Source organism: Colobus angolensis, unplaced genomic scaffold (assembly GCF_000951035.1).
Source record: "Colobus angolensis palliatus isolate OR3802 unplaced genomic scaffold, Cang.pa_1.0 Scaffold224, whole genome shotgun sequence".
Taxonomy (NCBI): domain Eukaryota; kingdom Metazoa; phylum Chordata; class Mammalia; order Primates; family Cercopithecidae; genus Colobus; species Colobus angolensis.
The window spans coordinates 5,190,607-5,212,789 of record NW_012115422.1 but is presented as its reverse complement, the minus strand read 5'-3'; the positions used below and the strand labels follow the sequence as shown (position 1 = coordinate 5,212,789).

The window sequence follows — 22,183 nt, the reverse complement described above, 5'->3', positions numbered from 1 at the left end:
AAAAGTAAGAGCAAGGAAAGGTCAAGGCGATCAAGACCATCAGGGTCAAAGATGTAGCACTCATAATTCACCTCTTTAGGTTTTGTTTCTTGTTTGGTTTTGGCTTACTCTCAGGCCACACAGGGAAAGAACTAACCTTCCGCACACCTGTCCATCTCTTCCGAGTCCTGTAACCAGGCTGCCACTTTACTCTGGCCGGTCGTGCAGGTTGCAGGGAGGCTATTGCTGCATGGTAAAGGGGACTGCCATGGAAAGCTGTTTGGTTGCATCTACGGCAAACAAAGTATGGTTATGAAACAGTACATTTCAATGATTAAAAAAATACAAGTATCCTCAAGCTGTATTAACAAAGAAAGGAAGAAAATGCACACTCAAAACATGGAAGAAGCTTCTTGGCTTAATGTGGTTTGTGCTTAGTGAGGGCGACATTCCTAAACAACAACCTCTCATTAAGTTGCCATCTCCATCATTCAGTGAAGGACAACATTTAAGTGTGTTGTATCTCATAGTCACAAGGACCTGCCAACTCAAATTCCCAGTAATTTTTAATCACTCAGTAAGTTGTATTTGCAGTGTCCTTACGGTAGTACTCTCAACTCATGATTTAAGTCTTTCCTTTCCAAAAGGTTTCTGCACCTTATGACCACTCAAGGTCTCCTCAACCACATGTGATTCCTAAATACATTATCCACCAGTAAGCAGCCTTGCAATGCCTTGAATTCATATTGAAAATTATTTATAAAAAGACAGTCTTGGCAAGTTATTATCCATAGCTTTCCATTAAAGTTATTATCTATAGACTTTTCATTAAAAAGATTTTATGTGAAATAAGTGAAAATTGTATTAAGTATAGAGATACTAAGGTGACTGCAGGAAACAGTGAAAAAAGAAGAAACATTTCTTAAAAAACTGAAATAATTTTAAAACTTTATAGTTGACTTTAATATTCAACTACAACTGAATTGTGTCTCTTCTAAATCATTACAAACTGAATGACGCACATTCTTAGCAAACCCAGGCTTATTTATTCCCCACAGAGGGGCACAAACCAATTAACATTCAGGAGTCTCATAATTTGATATGTAGAAGGCAAGCAAAGTGATAAAAAGCTCTTTTTACTCTTTATTGCATTTTGATAAATGTAATGGAAATCTTTCACTGAGTAGATCTTAGAGGTATGTCATTAACCAGAGTAATAGATCTGTTTTGAAAACCAGAGGTGAAGAAGTTTCTTATTTCAAGTCAAACAGTGGGGAGGATTTGATTTTAGTCTTCCATTCTCAGATATCACCCAAGTTATTTAATAAATAAGGGACAAAAATAACATATTTTCATCAACAAATTTAATAAATATTTTAATAAATTTAATACATAGGAGATAAAAATAATGTATTTTCATCAATACTCTGTGCCAATGATGTAGGCAGAAGCTGGATGAACCAAAGAATAAAAAATTTGTATTTTTTAAAGATCTATTTGGAATACATTTCTCATTTAATGTGGACTAAATCTAGGATTCAGTCTGCCCTCTGGTGAGAACACAGGAGGCCAAAGAAACTCGGCACTATCTTGGGCATCTGTAAGTTCCCAACCTTCCTGATGCCCTGACCAGATGGTTCACTCCCTTTCTTATTTCAGAACTGGTTGGTATTAGGGTTAATCCAATACCTTATTCCTAGAAAAAAGATAATTAAACAGTCCTTGGCAAGGCTGCAACCAGAATGGAATAATGTGAGGTTTAAGGCTAGGTGTGTAATCTGGCCTGCAATCCCAGCACTTTGGGAGGCCGAGGTGGGCAGATCACTTGAAGTCAGGAGTTTGAGACCAGCATGGCCAACATGGTGAAACCCTGTCTCTACTAAAAATGAGCTGGGTGTGGTGGTAGGTGCCTGTAATCCCAGCTTACTCAGAAGGCTGAGGCAGGTTAATCAACTGAACTCAGGAGGAGGAGGTTGAGGAGGCTGCAGTGAGCCAAAAGCACACCACTGCACTCCAGCCTGGGTGACAGAGTGAGACTGTGTCTCAAATAAATAAATAAATAAATAAATACAACTAAAAAACAGAAAAAAAAATAAATAATGTAAGGTTTGAGATAATTTTAACATAGTTAATAGGATCTAATGAAAATTGCCATTAAAATAACAAAACCTGAATATAGTAATGTTTCATTTAATCTGATTTGGTTAGTACTGCAGTTACTCTAGGAGGTTTTCCAGTGGTTTGCAAAGGACACTTGGACCTATGTATGACATACATTCCTGTGTAAGCAAATAAAGAAAAGCAGAGTCTTTACTGGAACGTTCTCGAACACAACGTACTGTGGCAGCCAGCTTCCTTACCCTCTCTGCCCTCAATTTCAGGTGCTGAGTGTAAAGCTGGCGCACCCCTGCACAGTGCAGTGGGGCTAGGTTTCAGGAAACTTAATCATTGAATCAAAGGCAGAAACAGCTGTTTTTATGTCTGTTTACTTAACCTTGATTTTTTTTTTAACAAACAACATCTCTTGCTTTTCATCAACACAGAAGTGAACTCTTATTTCAGCCCAGAGAACAAGGTCAGCCTCCCATTAGTCTGGCACCTGGTCAAAATAGAAAGGGCACTGATTTTGGAAACAGACATGGACTTGGATCCTGGTTCAGCTGTTTAATGGCTATGTCACTTCTGGACAAATTTTTTCCTGTCTCTAAACTTTGCTTATTTGAAAGATTAGAGAGGAATGAGTGCCAAATGCTTAACACAGTGCCTGATCACTTAAATAGGCTACTACTTATACTACTGTCACATTCTTGAGCTCACATGCAATTACTTCATGGGGAAATTTCATAGCTTCTCATGTATGTATTATAGGTCAAGACACAAAAGCAAGTTTCATTTTCAAGATTTTTAGATCTTCTTATTATCATCCAGGAAGACATCTGATTTCTGAATGTTGATTAAATAAATGTTAACTTACTTCCTAGTATTCCTACAAAGCCACATAAAGTCAGAAGGTAGTCCATTCATAAAATGGAAAAATAACTGCTAATTCTCTTGGTGATCCACATTTCTGCCTAATTTATACTTGCAATTAACTTTCATGCCAAATGTCACTGCTGTCTTCTGAGTGTTAGTTTACAAAGCAAACCTCCTCTTTCTGGTCTTCCCAAATGAGACTCAGTTATGCATTTGCATAATTTTCTTTTTATTTTATTTTATTTATTTTTTTTTGAGACGCAGTCTTGCTCTATTGCCCAGGCTGTTCAGTAGTGGCACAATCGTGGCTCACTGCAACCTCCGCCTCCCAGGTTCAAGCAATTTTTGTGCCTCAGCCTCCTGAGTAGTTGGGATTACAGGTGTGCACCATCACATCTGACTAATTTTTGTGTTTTTAGTAGAGATGGGGTTTTCACCATGTTGCCCAGGCTGGTCTTGAACTCCTGGCCATCAGGTGATCCCCCCGCCTTGGCCACCCAAAGTGCTGGGATTACAGGCGTGAGCCACCGTGCCTGGCCAAAATTTGCATAATTTTCTAAGCAATTTTCAGGCTGGTTTTTATAGAACAAAATCATACCTTTCCATCTACTACAGAAACATTAGCAGCTGGTGAGGATTCAGCTGTGGAAGTTGAAGGAAATATGTGAAAACTAGCATCTCTTGGTGATCTCACAATTTCATTCTGACGATACAACCGATGATGTCGCAGTTTGGATACCCATGCATCAAACCAGTCCTGGGATTTCACCTAAAACAATGAACAAGTGGATAAAGTAATTGTTAAATCACTCTCCTGTCTGCCACTGGTGTAGCAAATGGTTTCCCCTGATAATGACAGAGAAACTGTTGAAAAGTGATTTCACCTTCAAATGATAGATGTGCTCTTCTGTGTCAAGGTCTATTCTTCGAGCTTTCTTTTTAATTGACATGACTGACAGTCCGACATCTATGCTCCCGTGGACCTTTCCTTTTTGAATCTGAAATCAAAAGACTAGTAAATAGGCTGAAAGGATATATGATTTGATGTTTCTGTACTGGATTTAAGTGAACTCAAGGTAATCTTTAACTTATCTATGGGAAGTGGAATACTACATATAACTCCTTAACAAACAGAAAATAGTTAAGGTTCTATGGATTAGGTTCTAGGATAGTTGATGTTGAAGTGACTTCACACCAATTTTTATAAATAAGACTATTCATCTTATTCCTGTCTTGGCAGAGAATGTAATGCTAATTCTTCATAATTCTAGATTGCACAGCTTATATTCTCCCATCTTTAGTGGTCCTAAAATAACTGCGGTCAATCTTTGACCTATAACACAGAACATCCCTGAGTAATCAGCTGGCAGACAGCTGCTGAGGCAGAACGGGACAGCTGGGACCAGAAAACAGGGAGTAGCCGGCTCTTCCTTCTGGCTGCTCCTCTGATCAAGGACATAGCTGATTCAATGGCAGAGATGGGGACAAAACTGAAACCTGAGACTTCTGTTACTTCCCCTACACCACAATGATGAAGGAAGGAATTTTCCAGTGTTACATGCAAACTACTCCTTTGTATACTAAATAAAAACAATTTGGAATAATTTTTGTGAATTGGGATCTCCAAGATAAAAAGATGTATGACGTAGAAATAAGATTTGTAAGATAGTTTTTAAAAGGACATTGACAAGAACAAAGCAGCACACATAAAGCAGAGTTTATTGGGAGATGCAGGAAAAAAGCCCATTTGGGTTTTCTCTCCAAGTGACAGAAGGTGATTTTACTCATGCGTCACTTTTAAGGTTTAAGCTTCTGTTTTTAATAACACACATCAAAATAGTTAAATCTTCATGCACTAGATTGAAACACTTTAGAACATGGAGGTTTGGGAGCTTGTGAAATCTTACAGGCCCAGACATGCACAAAGCTGGTAACTATGGCACAAGGTTTGTACAATTACAGTGTTTAGTCACTTCAAGCAGAATTCAAAATCAATCTTTGAAACATGTCCTGTGTGCTACTTACATCAAGTGGTGCCTTTGAATACTTTAACATTCCATTATCCAGGACAAAAAAACGCTGCAAGAACCAAACACCCCCAGTTACTGTCTGTATTTTGAATTATATAAAACATTCACAAATGTGGGTCTAATGTTGCTTGGCATTTATTAATCAATATGTTTGATCATTTTAATGTATCTGGATTCAGTGCATTTGGCCACAGTCAGTCACATTAAATGGCAAGGAGATAAGAGCTCTAGTTCCATACTGTTAACCATCAAGATTCTTTTATACATAATCCAATGGGGATGGACTCTTTTCACCATGATTTTTCTTAACAGAGAAGGAATCTGAGGACCTGAAGCTATAATCCTCTGAAGGAACCACATTGGGATGTTTTTCAAAGTGAGAAATGATCACAGTGACTATATAAGGAGCTCTATACAGGTCTAGAGGGAATTTTTCACCGTGAACGTACTCCTGAATTTTCCCTGGATACCACAGATAATTCCTGAAAATGTTCATGTCCATTACAGAAGCCAATGGACTGAATCTATGAATAATGAATTATCTGGAAAATTTAAGTGGGCTTAGCAATATGCTTGCATCTCTACTTAGCAAACGTTTGCATTCTACCATTAATCAAAGAGGTTGAAAATAATTTCTGAACTACATTAAGGGTAAAAAAAGAGAGGTTTTTGGCAACTTTTGTCTCCTCCAAGATAATCCTAGTCCAGTCTGATGGGATTTGCCCATTTTTGCTCTACAAACACTCAGGAACTCTCAGCTGTTGATTTTTCTTCCATGGGCAATTCACAAGAGAACAAACAGTTCCCAGGGCCTGGTCAAAGAATGGGTCCTGTGCCCTCTAGTTCTACAGATGCAAGGAATCTTTCTGCTCCTGGAAAATTACTCTGCTGGAAAGTTTGTATGTGATTTGGAACCTCTTAGCTGCTGAGACGGCAGGTAGTCAGGACCCGGGATCTGCTTCTGTGAGTACAGTGAGTGGCCTTCTATGAGTTCTACACAGAGCATCCCTATGAGTTCTGCATAGGACTCACAGAAGGTCACTGTAACCCTTTTGTTTCAGGTTCTGCAGGACAACAAGTAAGCACTGGAAAAAAGAGTCTCTAGAGTTGAAAAACACTTGATTAAAATCAGTCGCCCCTAACTTGGTCAATCAAATGGGCTGACATCTGAATAAACACATGGTGGTTGCAGAGATCAGGAGAAAAGATATCAGTGCAAAGCAGGCCCTCCTGTTATTTATGTAGCAAAATGTTCAAAGGCACAGTCTAGAAAGTTGCTGCCAAACCACAGCCAGTTTTGCTGAAACATGGACTGAAAGTGCTAAATTAAAGTTAGCAATTCATACAAAATTTGTTTCTTTGACCGCTTTTTCCTGTGTTTCCATGTCTGTCTATCAAAGAATTTCAGCAGAGATCACTTATAGCATATCATAAGGAAAGAAATTAGCAAGGCCATCAATTTGGGGAAACACAAAGAGGTAAGGTCAGAATGAAAGACAACGGTGATCTTAGGAAGGAGGATGGCCAGTTGGTGAAAATCTCAGGAAGAACAACAGTGAGGACAAGTCCTTGGCACTATGATAATACTATGGGTTCAGGAAAGATAGTTTCTGACAAGGAAGAAAGCACTTTCACAGACAGGGGACCGGGGCAACAATTCCCATGTGTTCGTTTTTAAGTCTTTCCCTTAAAACACATGAAATGTTTCCTCAAGGAAGTTAACATACACAACTTCCCTGCATTGAGCCAATGGGCAGCCACCACTGGCCATTTGGGCCAATAAATTTATCTGCCCTGAGATGAAATCCACGTGCAGATGTGCCAAGTATATAGATTTATTCTTCCACTGATTTCAAAGAGGATACTGGGTGGCCCACTAAAGAGTTTAAACTGGCGTGGTGGCTCACGCCTGTAATCCCAGCACTTTGGGAGGCTGAGGCGGGCAGATCATGAGGTCAGGAGTTTGAGACCAGCCTGGTCAATATGGTGAAATCCCACCTCTACTAAAAATACCAAAGAAAAAAAAAATTAGCCAAGCATGGTCGCGTGCGCCTGTAGTCCCAGCTACTCAGGAGGGAGGCTGAGGCAGAAGAATCACTTGAACCCGAGAGGTGGAGGTTGCAACGAGCTGTGATTGCACCACTGCACTCCAGCCTGGGTGACAGAGTGAGACTCTGTCTCAGAAAAAGAAAAAAAAAGAGTTTAAACTGAAAATATCTGGCAACTTTCTCCTCCTTAGTATGACAGAATCCTTGCTACTTGGGTAATGGTAAAATGCAGTAAAAAATATTTTCTCCATCATTAAAACTGAAAGATAGGATAAGGATATTGCGAGGAAGGAGAGGAATAAACTGTAGACTTTAAAGAGCAGTAACAAACTTCTGGGATCAGTGATTTTCCAGCTGTAGTTTGTACTGGTAACAATAATTCTAGGAATTTATCCCAAAGAACTAAATAGAAGTCCATGTGTAAGGATATTCATCACATCACAATAGTAAAAAATGAGGCATATCTTACATATCCAGCAAGAGGGAATTAGTTCGATAGCAGTGGGATATATAATATAGATCCATCCAAAGTGATACATGCATGCATTTAAAATACCTCATATTTCAAAGAGTATTTAATAAGAACTTATCTATACTAATTTAAGTAAAAAAAGTAAATCAGACAACAATATATACAAACTGGATTTTAAATATCACGTATTTTTTTCCCTCCATATGTATATTACAGATCTCTGTCTCTGTCAAGTATAATAGACTACAATCCATGTGGTTAAAATAAGGCCTTAAAAGTTAGTTTTATGGCTGGGTGTGGTGGCTCACACCTGTAAACCCAGGACTTTGGGAGGCTGAGGTGGGCAGGTCACTTGGGGCCGGGAGTTCAAGACCAGCCTGGCCAATAAGCTAAAACCCTGTCTCTACTAAAAATAAAAAAATTAGCCAGGCATGGAGGCATGCACCTGTAGTCCCAGCTACTCAGGAGGATGACGTGGAAGAATCACTTGAACCTGTGAGGCGGAAGCTGCGGTGAGCTGAGATCATGCCACTGCACTCCAGCCTGGGTAACAGAGCAAGACTCTGTCTCAAAAAAAAGGAAAAAAAGCTAGTTTTACGCATAGAGTCATATTCTTAGTTTCCCACCTCATGATAGCAAATAAGATCTTCTTTATTTATGAAGACGATCTGAACCTGAATATGATAAAAATGTCACCTTGTGCCAGCCTTTTAAAGGCCATTTTCTTTTCTTCAGCATAAAGCCCTCATGTTTGTCTGGTTTCTGGACATTGGTTTGGCCTATTTTCAGCCCTTCTATAATTTCCCAGCTGTCAGCTTCCTGAGAGAAAAGAAGAGAAACAAATCACATTTCTCAGTGCCTGATGACACACTTAAAGCAGATTCTTAAGTAGAAGTTGCTTTTGAAGCAGTACTAGGCCCACCAGAAAGAAATATGAACAACATTCTGGAGCAAATTCTAACATCAAACACAGCTATGCACTTTTAACTGAAGTTAAAAAGAGCTTCCCAGGTAGACCTAGAGGTAAGTGGGATCCATCAGAGACTCAGTGGAGCCACCTTGTCTGTTTGGGGTAGGATGGAAATTCGATTGCCTGTACTTAGAATGTTTAAAATGCATTTTTCCAGACAGTGAATCCCCGGGCACAGAGGCACTTTAAAGTTTCAAAATAAGACTATTTTGATGACAAATGTTCAATTAGTGCGCAGACCTGGCTTTCTGTGTAGAAATGGAAAGGCTGCTGTTGTCTCAAGTGGCTCGAACCTGCTATTAACGGGGAATAACAGCGCTGTGGTCACGGTTGCTCTCGGGAAGGCTTGCGTGCATTCCAAAGCGCACATAAGACACCTGCTCACCAAAGACACACCAAAGAACTTCGTGCTTTCAAAGATACACATGCCCCTGGGAGCCTCTGGATTGCATTTCTTAGTACTGAACTACAATTCAACAAGTTAGCACTGTTTATGACTAATGTTTAGAATAATAGGAGAAACCAGTAGGCTCTTATAAAAAGTCTAATACTTGTGGCTTTTGACTCACACAGAAAGGTAGATGACCACTATATTCCACAAAATAATCTCCATCTATGTGTAAATATATTCATTAGAGCTCTCTCTCTGTTCTTAGAGAGATATCCACCATATTTAGTGGCACTTCTATTTTCAGTAGCTCCATCCATGGATAGTATCTCTAGAAGAATAATATTTGTGTTTCTGGCTAGATTTATTTGGAAGTTGGTGTTCATCTTTGATTGACTCTGTGTATGTGTGTGGATGATGAAGAATATTCTGTATAACTTGTGAACATGGAAACATTTAATAAGTGTGGAGCTTTGCAACTTTTCTTCTGACTAAACTCAGATTGTAGTAATGGCTATTAACTACTAATTTCTTTCTTTAAATTTTTATTTTGTATTTCAATGGGTTTTTGGGGAGCGGGTGGTGTTTGGTTACATGAGTAAGTTCTTTAGTGGTGATTTCTGAGATTCTGGTGCACCCATCACCCAAGCAGTGTACACTGTACCCAATGTGTTGTCTTTTATCCCTCGCCACCCCCCACCCTTTCCCCCAGAGTCCCCAAAGTCCAATGTATCATTCTTATGCACGGCTACTAATTTTTATCGCAGTGTTTTTTTCTTCTCTGGGAGTTTAACTTCAGAAGGGGGAAGAAAAGAGATAAGATAGAAAGGCAAAAAGTTAAAATGTATTTCTTAAACATGGATGTGACAGCTTTGAGCAAATAATTTTATTCAGTCTGATGCAATATTACTAAGTCCAGTAAAAGAAAAAGAGTCCTACTATAGTTCTCACAATTAAATAGGCTGTCAAACTGACAGAGGCAAAAGATAAAACCAGAGCAGACAATGTTCCCCCTATTTCAATTATAAATGCTGTGGATAATGTTACAAATAAAGTGTATAAGAATGAAACAACTCATCTCAGTATAAAATAGAACCTTCTATGTTCTATTTTCCATTATGTTAAAATTTCTCCCTCTATGCTTAGCAGACTAGGACTATCTTAAGAAAACTAAAATTATTTTCTGAAAATTGAAGCATTTGTTTTTGTAATTTCAGTTGATATTTTTTCTGCTTAAAAGTCTCCAATTTTCCTGGGTTTACTTATAACCAAAACAGAGCTAAAAGCCATAATGTGATCATGTCAGTACTTGACGTGTCAGATATATACATATTATGGGTATTATAAGTTTTAAAAACACTTTTACCCTAATAACAATACATAAGAACAGACAGTAATGCCATAATTGCCCAAGTTTTTTCATTTGGAAAAAATAGAGACATTTTCTTTCTGAAGGTAAACTGTATGTGCACACGTGTGCAGATGTATGCTGGTGAGTGTGTGTGGGTACATGAAGATGCTTTAGCAGGTGAATGCATCAAGCTTAGGAGTGGAACAAATCCTGATCAGGACAATGTGTACTTCAAAAAAAAAATTCTCCCACTACTAACCAGTGCCCAGGAAGCCCATCTCTCAAAGGGGCTGAGAGATGGTGAGATGCGATGGTATCTGGGTTAGATATGGCCCTCTGATTTCATGAGGCCCCAAGAGATGTGGTGTCTACTGACACAGAAACACAACCAGGGTTTAGTAGTCCTACAGCAAGATCTAAATGGGCAACAACATGGAGAAGTAATGGGAAGTAGATGCTGTATGTACCCTACCCAGATCCCTTTATATCAAGCCAGTGGACCCAAGCCCCAGCTGCTGTGAGCTGGGTTAACAACCACCTCCTTCTAGGAAGAATTGCTGTTTGACCAAGTCTTCATGCCTCGAAAATTATGCCATAATTATCAGTAAGTAAAAATAACATTGATATGCACTTCAACGAGTTGGGGGCTAAGTAAGATAATACATGTTCTAATCCAGTGGCTGGCACAAAGTAGGTGCTCAATAAATTTTAGCTACCTTTTTCCATTGTCCTTTTATTTGTTCTCTATTTCCTTTAGCTAACTATAAGAGAGAATTGCTATTTCAAAGAGATTACCAGTTATATTATATTTACCAGGTATACAGTCTCTATTTGCTATTCAAATGGAAGTCAAGACCACTTTTTATCTCTAAGTTATGTTTTATACTTTAATAACTCTCTGCTTTCTGTGGTTTAGCAGTCTATTCTTGTCTGACAGAATAAACTTTATAGCTTGTAATATCTTTACAGTTTAAAGAGGTTCAAGTGTATATATTCCGTAACAGTTGGGTAGCAAAGTGTTCTTTTCTAAAAGGATTATGTTTAATATAGAAAAGCAAGGCGTAATGATCGGTTTTACATATTTAGAAATTAACCATCTTTGGGTATAAAGTGCTATTTTTATACTGGAATTCAAAGTCTGTATGCATTCTATTTTCAGAATTTCTCAATAAAGGAGGAAGCCCACTGAAAATCTCAGGGAGGGATGGGCAGGAGTAGGATGGTATCTCTTCAACTTTTCCCTGTCATTTTTACGTTTTAGACATGTGTGAATTTAATGTTTCCCCAGTCTGAGGAAGAGCAGGCTGAAGGGGAGGGGACACTGGCTCCCATGATACAGAAAAGGTCTTATAAATAATCTGCCGTGTTCTCTCATGAGCTCACTGCTAGGAAGAGCAGATGTGAGAAGGAGCCTAGAAGCCAGAATATACAACAGCCCCTCCGCACAGGTACTGTTCTACCTTGCAGCTCGGGAAGAGCTGACAAGCATTGGTTGTGGAGTTGGACAAATCTAAGTTTGAATTCTTGCTCTGCTATAATCCTTGATAGTTTATTTATTTACTATGGGCAAGTTATGAACTCTCAGTTCCCATATTTGTAAAATGTGATAAATACCTACACTGTGTGGAGCTACTTATAAGAACTATATTAAATGGGATAATATATTTAAATACTTCTCATAGTGTCTGGTGATGCAGCACATGGGCAATAACGGTAGCTGTTATTATTTTTATTGCTGGATGCAGTTTTTTAAATTTTCCATTAGCTGGGCATAGAAATATTTTTTTTTACCTCCAACAGGGAAGGCAATAGCTTCTTTTTCTTTCTTCCCTTAAAGAGAATTTTGGACCTTTGTATGTAATCATGCAAATCCTTTTCTGTTCTCTCTTACAAAGGGCAGAGAAACTCTACTCACTGGAAGCAGAAAAAGTGCAAAGAGTTGCCTACAACTGGCATCACAGCTATTTTAGGGAAGTCAGGTATAAAAGTTATTCACAGTTCAATTGGCCCCAGAGCAGGCATCATGCCAGCAGAGAAAGCACCGCATTCCATCACTGACCTTGGAGAGGGGGACTGGCTCCGGTTCTAGCAATTGCCGACTTACAGAGGGCTCGGTGCTAGAGGAAGCAGTCCTCTCCAGTATGTGAATACTCTGAAAATAAATGGAAACATAGCCCAGGGTTAGACAACTCACTTTTCATGTGAATGTGCATGGGGATGAAATCATACATAACACAGTCAAAACAGTGAATTATGTTTAAAATGGCAAGTTCCTGAAAAGATCAAAGATAGCAGCAACAGTCAGAAAAATATGTCGGCACAGGATTTTTCCCTCCTCTTCTAAAATTGCTGCTGAACTGCTGTTGCAGTGCTGGTTTCAGTCTGGAGAGTCAGAGGAATAACTCTTGAAAAATTTTATGATACACAAGAAAACCTACAATTTTATGACAATGACACACCTATTACTTAGACTAATTACCCTTACATAGAAATATTTGCTCAACTCTCCAACTGGGAATAGCAACAGACAAAAAGAAAGGTCTACCTTAAAAAATCCAGAGGTGGGGCCGGGCGCGGTGGCTCAAGCCTGTAATCCCAGCACTTTGGGAGGCCGAGACGGGTGGATCATGAGGTCAGGAGATCGAGGCCATCCTGGCCTACACGGTGAAACCCCGTCTCTACTAAAAAATACAAAAAACTAGCCGGGCGAGATGGCGGGCGCCTGTAGTCCCAGCTACTCGGGAGGCTGAGGCAGGAGAATGGCGTAAACCTGGGAGGCAGAGCTTGCAGTGAGCCGAGATTGCGCCACTGCACTCCAGCCTGGGCGACAGAGCGAGACTCCGTCTCAAAAAAAAAAAAAAAACATCCAGAGGTGGCCAGGCATGGTGGCTCACATCTATAATCCCAGCATGTTGGGAGGCTGGGGCAGACGGATCACCTGAGGTCAGGAGTTTGAGACCAACCTGGCCAACATGGTGAAACCCTGTCTCTATTAAAAATGCAAAAATTAGCCCGGCTTGGTGGTGGAAGCCCACAATCACAGCTACTTGTGAGTCTGAAGCAGGAGAATCACTTGAACCTGGGAGGTGCAGGTTGCAGTGAACCAAGATTGCACCATGCACTCCAGCCTGGGCAACAAGAAGGAAACTCCATCGCAAAAATAAATAAATCAATAAAAATTCAGAGCCTTCACACCCTTCGGTCTCTAAAGTGTCTTACAAAAATGCACAGAGAAGAAAACAATTCACCAAATACTATAAACGGTAGTTGTCTTTTACAAAGAGCATTTATATATTAGTAAGATAAAATTTCAACAGAAAAATGGGTGAAGTATATGAACAAGTAACACATGTAAAACATTTGAAAAGATGTTCGAACTTAGAAATATTCAAAAAAAGAATCAATTTTTTTTTAACCCATCAGATTCAAGAATGAAGTGGGGTTGGAAGAAAGAAAATGTAAATTAGAGATGATCTTTCTAAAGAGGAATTTTGCAATTATATTAAAACCCTTGGGGGAAAAAAAGTACATGCCTTAACCTAAATTACATAAATCTACTCATTAAGAACCACTCACTATCTTGGCACATTATAAAAGCATAAAAGAAGGAAACAAACCTTATTTCATGCACTCTTCAAATACATGTGAACAAAACTTCCCTACTGTAAAGACGACAAAGTTTTTTTTTAAGTTTTTTTTTTTTTCATGCATGAGGTGAGTTTCCTAAAAAAGAACGATGGGTAATAAAGATCAAAGATACAAGTGTCACTGTAAAGATCAAAGATACAAGTGTCACTGTATTACAGAGATATAAAATGCTTCCCCCACCAACAAATACATTACCTTATACTTTGAGATAATTTTCTATAGGAAAAAAAGTTTCCAACGTAATTTTTAAAATAACCATATAGACATTACACACTTTAGTAGCAAACTTCTCCCTCACCATTTACTAGAATAGCAACAAAAAACTTCAGTCAAATAAATAAAATAAAGTACAAGATCAGAAACTACCATTGAAATATGCTATTTATTCATTCATAGTTCAATTAATCAACACATCATTATTAGGCACCTACACTGTGCCAGGCACAGATGACAGGGCCACAGAGAACAAAACAGACAAGAGAACTACTCTTATGATGCTTATATTCTAGAAAGAGTTCTTATCATACAAAAGACCAAATAATGTTTAGGACATTTTTGTAAGCCCACGTATTAACCTTGTCTCATGTGGCTACTGCTTTTTGCTTACTTTAATCTTCCAGTCAGGTATCTCTGATCTGAGCTTCTCTTTGAGGACTCTCCCCGATCCCCATCCTTTCATGTTGCTGGGCAATAAACCACAGATACATCACCAACTGTTCCCCTGCCTCCAAAAAAACATGCTAAGGAAAACAAAGCCTGGAAAGAAACTTGACCTTAGCAACTATGTAGGCAGGAAATAAAGTAAATAAGCTAGGGAGAGGAAATTAAATCCCCTAACTTCCAAATCAAGCCATAGACATTGAAATCGATGTGGTATATTTAAAGTGTGATAGAAATAAATTTTGCCTCTATAGATACGAGGGGATACTAAAGATGTTGCCAGAATTATGTAGGTCAGAAGGGTTAGCAACCACACAGACCAGGACCCACAACTGCAAAATACCTACCACAGTACCTAGCACAAAGAACACAATATTAGTCTCTTCTCCATTTGATGTTACAAAACAATTTATATTATGGAAGAAAAATAAGAAGTTCAATCATTTCAAATATTAGCACAATATATCTAAACCCCAAATTCTGTTGATTTGTCAAAGCCCAGAGAATCATAAAAAACATTTAGTGAGACATAGCAAGTAAATGAATATTTTTAGCATCACTAATGTATGTATTTGTTACTGAAAAAGTTAAACGACAATTTAGAAAATTACCAGCGGATACCCATTATTGTAATTGTAACTAGCTTCAAAAAATAAGCTATTCCATGTAACCTCCAGGATGACAGTGAAGAAGCCAACAGCTCTTGTAGAAACTTGCCAGCCTTGCATGCGCAGTGGCTCACACCTGTAATCCCAGCACTTTGGGAGGCCGAGACGGGCAGATCACGAGGTCAGGAGATCGAGACCATCCTGGCTAACACAGTGAAACCCCATCTCTATTAAAAATACAAAAAACTTAGCCGAGCGTGGTGGTGGCTGCCTGTAGTCCCAGCTACCTGGGAGGCTGAGGCAGGAGAATGGCTTGAACCCGGGAGGCGGAGCTTGCAGTGAGCCGAGATCACGCCACTGCACTCCAGCCTGGGCGACAGAGCGAGACGGTCTCAAAACAAACAAACAAACAAAAAAAAAACTTGCCAGTCTTGTATTTTTATATTATTAGAACCTATCATTGTCTATTCAATAATAAAAAATTAATCCCAAACAAACAAACAAACAAAAAAAAAACTTGCCAGTCTTGTATTTTTATATTATTAGAACCTATCATTGTCTATTCAATAATAAAAAATTAATCCCCTACCTTGAATTTTCTCTGGGCTCACGGTTTTAAAAACTAAAAGCATAACCCTAAAGTTATGTAATTACATACCAAGCAATTTGTTATTTTAAATGAAATATCTAAGTACTTGAGTGTTGTATTTTTTATACCAGCAGCTATAAAGAAGAGAGTTTAAACTGACCATACCCAGTACTGGCCTCTAGCTAGATTGAGTGCTCCTTGAAGGTGGGGACAAGCTCATCTTCATCCTGGACTTCCATCTTCTCTACCCATGATCCACCCCATCCTAGCACAGCAATCTGTACACCGAAGCCCGTCAAAAATGCAGGGAATTTGTTAGTGCTAATTGGCAGAGAACAGTCCTTCAGCAATCAATTACCTTCCAGCTTTATCTTGGAATTATTATTATTATTATTATTATTTTGAGATAGAGTCTTGCTCTGTTGTCAGGCTGGAGTGCAGCGGCACAATCTTGGCTCACTGCAACCTCCACCTCCTGGGTTCAAGCGATTCTCCTGCCTCAGCCTCCCGAGTAGCTGGGATTACAGGTGCCCGCCACCACGCCTGGTTGTATTTTTAGTAGAGATGGGGTTTCATCATGTTGGCCAGGATGGTCTCGATCTCTGGCCATCCTGAGTGGGATTACAGGTGAGAGCCACTGCACCCAGCCTATCTTGGAATTATAAAAATCATGTTCCAATAGGATAGAAATTTTGAAAACAGTTAAAAGCCTAACTTTTAAAACAGAAAAATCTAGTGGATTAATCACAGAATTCTTACTTATTCAATTTAAAGCTATGACTAGTCATTAGGGAACACATCAAATTTAATTTCACGACATCTTCAGTTAACAAACATTAGTTCTTTTCATAAGGCTTCCTTTAAGATCATAATTTGTGGTATAATTTTTGTACTTTTCTTCACAAGATAGCTGTTTTCATATTCTTTCAGAGTGAAATGGAAACACATGCCACTACCTTCAAAGTGTTATACACATTATGTAAGCAAGTTAAATAAAGGGTTATGTAAACCAGTCAATTATTATTTTAAAATCAAGTTTCCTCTCAAATGCTAAAATTACAACTTTATTTCCAAGTAAGTTTTTTAAGGAACTTAGAACACACAGACAAGGTGGAAGTACTTACTCGCCCTCTGTTTCCCCTGATCAGAGATAACTGATGCATATTTAGCTTAAAACCAGGAACCTGGAACACATATTTCATGTCGCTCTTTAATTTGGTAAAAATATGCTCCTCGGGTTAGTGTTCATTGATCTCAGTACCTCTTGGGCAGCAAGTGGAAATGTGCCAACATGACTGTAGACTAGTTTACTTGGTATCAAAGACGCAGGTAAACAGATAGACAATGAGACACTTAATAATAGCTGAACGGTTTTGTACAACTCAAGCAGAGAGAAACGTAATTCTCAAAATGAGAGTCCAGGAGGTCTGTTGAATAGGGGTCTTTTCATTTACCTACTTAAATTTCATTACAAAGATATAAAGACATTGCTGGAAATGTTTTGGGCTGCGGCTACAAATTTCTGCATAGGCTCACTTTTTCTACAAATTTAGGATGGTAGTAAAGAGAATTGGTCCATTGCTCTTTGAATGTTAACTCCGTTGAAATTGTTCATGTAACTATCTTAGCTAAGCTATTTTTATATTCACAGATTACCCAAAATATTTTCAAAGAAAAATATCCAAAATAATTTAGAAATTTCTAAACTACATTCTTCAAGCTTTCGGCTATTTGGCATGTCTCTCTTCTAGTTAGAGCTGCTACTTTGAACGAAGCAACGCTATTTCAGTGTTACTAGTAACTTTTGTAGGATAATGTTGATGATGATGATGACGACCATGGCAGTTAATATTTACTGGTTTTTACATTCCTATCTCTATGCTTTACATGAATTACTGCATTTCATCTTCACAAGCCTTTGAATAATGACTATTAAATGATCTGCCTGACTGACCAGAGAAAGGGACATAGAGGTTAAGAGTGGCACACAGTCACTAAGGGCTGGAGTTGGAAGGTGACAAGATTTTACTCTTGAGTCAAGCTTGTAAATATGGCCTTTTGAATTAACATTAAAGCTAATGGCAAATGGCAAAAATAACAGAAATTTCAAATCGCTAAGTGAACATATCACAAAGCATCTTCCACCACAATCTTCTGTGGATATAGAGAAGCAGAAGTGAGTGAAACAAAAAAGAAAAAATTATAGCACTCTTAAATATGGTACGATCTTAAGGATAATTTCTTTGTTACCCTTACAGCACACTCAAGTTAATTTCCAATTTCTAATTTTATTTTTTTCAAAAACACACTCAAACCAGACAATTTCTAATTTTCAAGAACTGAGAGCAAGTCAGCCAGCTTTTACTTTGGGGGTACAGAGTATGGGGCAGATAAAAGAACATAAGTTTTGCAACCCTTCAGACCAGCATTCCAACCCTCATCTGCTATTTACTGTGTGACGTAGACAAATCATTAACCTCTTTCAATCTCAGTGTCCTCTATCTGTAAAATGAGGACAATAATATCTACCTTGCAAGACACTGCAAGTCACAGAGTGGGCATCCAGTGTATGCACAGTGCTGCCCAAAGGCTGGCACACAGTAGGCACCCAATAAATAGCAGCTATCATCTCAGTTATAAACACTACAGGAACAAATCTCTAGGAACCTTACACATTCCCACTGCCACAGAAAGATGACTTTCAAACAGTTTGCTGGTGTCTGACACCTAGGAGCGCTTTTTGGAAGTGAGGAAGCCATGCCTTCCATGACCATCATGTTACCCAGCGAACCCAGTAACCATGGTCAGCGTCACCTTGTGATCAGGACATCAAAATTTGGTGAGACAGCTGTTAACATGAGTTAAGACAGATGGCCTATTCTTTAATGGGAAGGCAATAGCAGTGATGGCAGCATAGATTACATCCTTCTGAATGCCTGCAGCAGAAGATGTGTGTGGATTTTCCTTCAAAAAGTTTTTTCTTTGTACTAGCATAAAATATTAAAATCACCAAAGCCAAAAGGCCATGGCTGCAGAAGTAGCAATTATACTACTTTCTCCATTATCTGGCCTTCACTGCAAGATGCAGAAGTGCATTAACAGTAGGTCTCTATATAAGCACCCTTAAAATGAATGAAAGTAGAAAATTTTAGAAACAGTGGCTGAAAAAATTCCACACAGCACACCTGGGAAATTCTGAAGGGAGAAAAGCAAAGTCAGCACAGTCCCATCCCTTCCTGCACAGAATTATGAATCAGCCAGTATAGCCTCACCATTGAACTGGTCTGTTTTAAGACACCCTGTGTTGTAAGAAATACCATGTGGACCCATCAAGTGGTCCACTGATAGCAAAGAGTAGTTCAGCGATATTGACTATGAAGAGATAAAAGGTATGGGAATAAACAGCTTTTTAATTCCCATGGTTGCCTTTAAGTAGAAATAGAACCAGAACTTACTGGTGAACTTCCTCCTGATTCTGTACTCACACCACTCAACAGCATAATCAGAGGAAACCACAGCAACCAGAGTATAAGCACATACGGATCATGCTTCATTACAGCAATTATAAACAAACGGCAAATCACATAGACAAATACCAGGGCATATCAAGAGCTAACGCTCTGGAACATGTAGAGTCAGTTTAAAGCAGGAAAACTGTGACGTGAAAAGAACACTAAAGTTAATCTGTAATTTTCTAAAAGGCTTTTAAAATTACCCAGGATAAGGATTTTTCAGTATGATAATCACTCACATGATTTTGCTAACAATACAAGCAAAAAAAAAGAGGCCATGTATCTTTTTAATATTTATGTAGGTTCATTTGAGGCAGAAAGTTGGACTGTTTTGATCACCCTTATAAACTGAGAGCATATCATTCATATACATATCATATTCATTCTTTCATTCAGCAAATATTTATGAGAATATGTATTGATATCAGATCTTTTTTTTTTTTGAGACGGAGTCTCGCTCTGCCGCCTGGGCTGGAGTGTAGTGGCTGGATCTCAGCTCACTGCAAGCTCCGCCTCCCGGGTTCACGCCATTCTCCTGCCTCAGCCTCCCGAGTAGCTGGGACTACAGGCGCCCGCCACCTCGCCCGGCTAGTTTTTTGTATTTTTTTAGTAGAGACGGGGTTTCACCGTGTTAGCCAGGATGGTCTCGATCTCCTGACCTCGTGATCCGCCCGTCTCGGCCTCCCAAAGTGCTGGGATTACAGGCTTGAGCCACCGCGCCCGGCCGATATCAGATCTTATATTTATGAGAATATATGTTCTTTCATTCAGCAAATATTCATCATATATAATATGTACTCATAAATATTTGCTGAATGAAAGAATGAATAACGATTCACTATATATATATATATATACTCACATATACATATAGTCTAAGTTCCTGCTGAGACATAATTAAGTTAAATTACTGTGAGATCAAATGTAAGCAGGAAAGAAGACAAAAGGTGACCCAGCTCATGCCTCAGCACCTCAAAGTGGTTTGAAAAACTTGTGCCAAGCTTCCCATGTGGCATAATATCCTTCATACTCATTTAACTTCTAATTTTATTCTTATTGAGATGGGGTCTGCAATTTCATTATATTTTAACTAATACATAATGATATTTAATATTTGCTGACAAATTTATCATATTTACTACATTCCAAATACTATTTTAAAGATATACACACACAAACTCATATAATATGACCTTTAGAAAAACACATTCATTGCAGAAATTTTTTAGGGAAAACAGAAAAATAGAAAGTAAAACCACCCATAACCAGCAATAAACTTTTTCAATATTTTGATATATTTTCTTTCAGCTTTTTTTCAATGCATATACACACTTAATTCTTAAAAACAAAATAAAAAAATTGTTTTTTCAATTTAATAGCCTTTTTGTTTGTTTTTTGGTTTCAATTGGCAATACAGTCCTCCCTTGGTATCCTTGGGGGACTGACTCCAGGACCTTCTGCAGATATCAAAATCTACAGATGCTCAAGTCCTTTATACATAATGCCACAGTATTTGCATATAACCTATGCACATCTTTCCATATACTTTAAATCATCTCCATATTACTTATGATACCTAATACTATGTAAATGCGATGTAAATAGTTGTTATACTGTATTTTCTTATTTGCATTATTTTGATAGTTGTATTGTAGCAGGGGGATATTTTCAATCCCTGGCTGGTTACATAAACCGTGTTATGTATGTAACCCTTTATATGGCTCAACAATGGCTGATTCAGTCTACGGATCTGGAACCTGTGGCTACGGAGGTTTTAAAAGTAAAATGTTCCCACAGCATTAAATATTCAAAAGCAATTTTAGCAGCTGTGCAATATTTCACTGTATAGCTATGAGAGAGGTTATTTAAATACTTCCTTGTTGAATGTTAGACTGTTTCTAATTTTTTTACTACTATAAAAATACACGGATAAACATTTTTTTAGCTGAAATCTTTAACGTGTATCTTTGTTTTTTTTTTTTTTTTTTTTGAGACGGAGTCTCGCTCTGTCGCCCAGGCTAGAGTGCAGTGGCCGGATCTCAGCTCACTGCAAGCTCCGCCTCCCGGGTTCACGCCATTCTCCTCCCTCAGCCTCCCGAGTAGCTGGGACTACAGGCGCCCGCCACCTCGCCCGGCTAGTTTTTTGTATTTTTTTTTTAGTAGAGACGGGGTTTCACCGTGTTAGCCAGGATGGTCTCGATCTCCTGACCTCGTGATCCGCCCGTCTCGGCCTCCCAAAGTGCTGGGATTACAGGCTTGAGCCACCGCGCCCAGCCAAACGTGTATCTTTGATTGTTTCCTTAGAATATATGTTTTTAGAAGCTGAGTTACTGGGTCCCATAGTATGACTTTTTTTAAAAACTATAGTTACATACCACTAAATTTCACTCCAAAAAAGTTAAATCAATTAACATGCTTAGCAGTAATGCAGGAGAGTATCTATTTCCTTGAAACCTCACCAGTTCTGGCTATTAAATTTTTTGACAAATCAGCTCTTAATTGGGAGTTGAGGTCAGGAAGTCTGGTACTTGAAATATAAAACATACTGTATGTGCAGAACTTTCCTTTACCTTTGTAAGAATATTTCACTTCCAGTCTAGGAGAGTTACAATGGATACCAGACAGAGGGAGGTAAGATTTTCTGTTTGTCCAAGTTGAAAAGCAAATAAAGCAATTTTACAGACCTAGGGTCCTTTGGAATGATGTTTTTATAGTTCTAATGAAACACCTAAAAATGTTCTCTGTAAAGTGATCATTTCCAAAACTGACTGAATAACAGTCCCCTGGGGAGGCTTCTGTAAACAACAGATTCTCAGGCCTTTTCAAGGACCTACTGAATGAGACCCTCTGGGCTTCATTAACTCATGATACTGTGGCCCTCTCTATTTGGTGTGATGCCTGAGAACCTAACAGGCAGTTCTAATCTTGGATCTGACAGACAAACGTGCTGCTATA

General features: G+C 38.6%; 1 protein-coding gene across 2 annotated transcripts in view; it reads right to left on the bottom strand.

Moving 5' to 3' along the window:
- The window catches only part of OSBPL6 (oxysterol binding protein-like 6), a 175,444-nt gene that overhangs the window by 65,236 nt on the left and 88,025 nt on the right, over positions 1–22,183 (bottom strand). Inside the window, exons 1-7 of one of the 2 annotated variants that reach the window (XM_011944044.1) lie at positions 16,841–16,998; positions 12,271–12,363; positions 8,199–8,321; positions 4,978–5,031; positions 3,837–3,950; positions 3,551–3,721; positions 137–269 (exon numbers count right to left, since the gene is read on the bottom strand). In XM_011944044.1, coding sequence (XP_011799434.1) covers positions 137–269; positions 3,551–3,721; positions 3,837–3,950; positions 4,978–5,031; positions 8,199–8,321; positions 12,271–12,363; positions 16,841–16,918 — 766 coding nt within the window. In that variant the 5' untranslated portion in view covers positions 16,919–16,998. Of the gene's footprint in view, positions 1–136; positions 270–3,550; positions 3,722–3,836; positions 3,951–4,977; positions 5,032–8,198; positions 8,322–12,270; positions 12,364–16,840; positions 16,999–22,183 lie in introns of those variants that run through there. The other variant, XM_011944043.1, reaches the window with a different exon arrangement.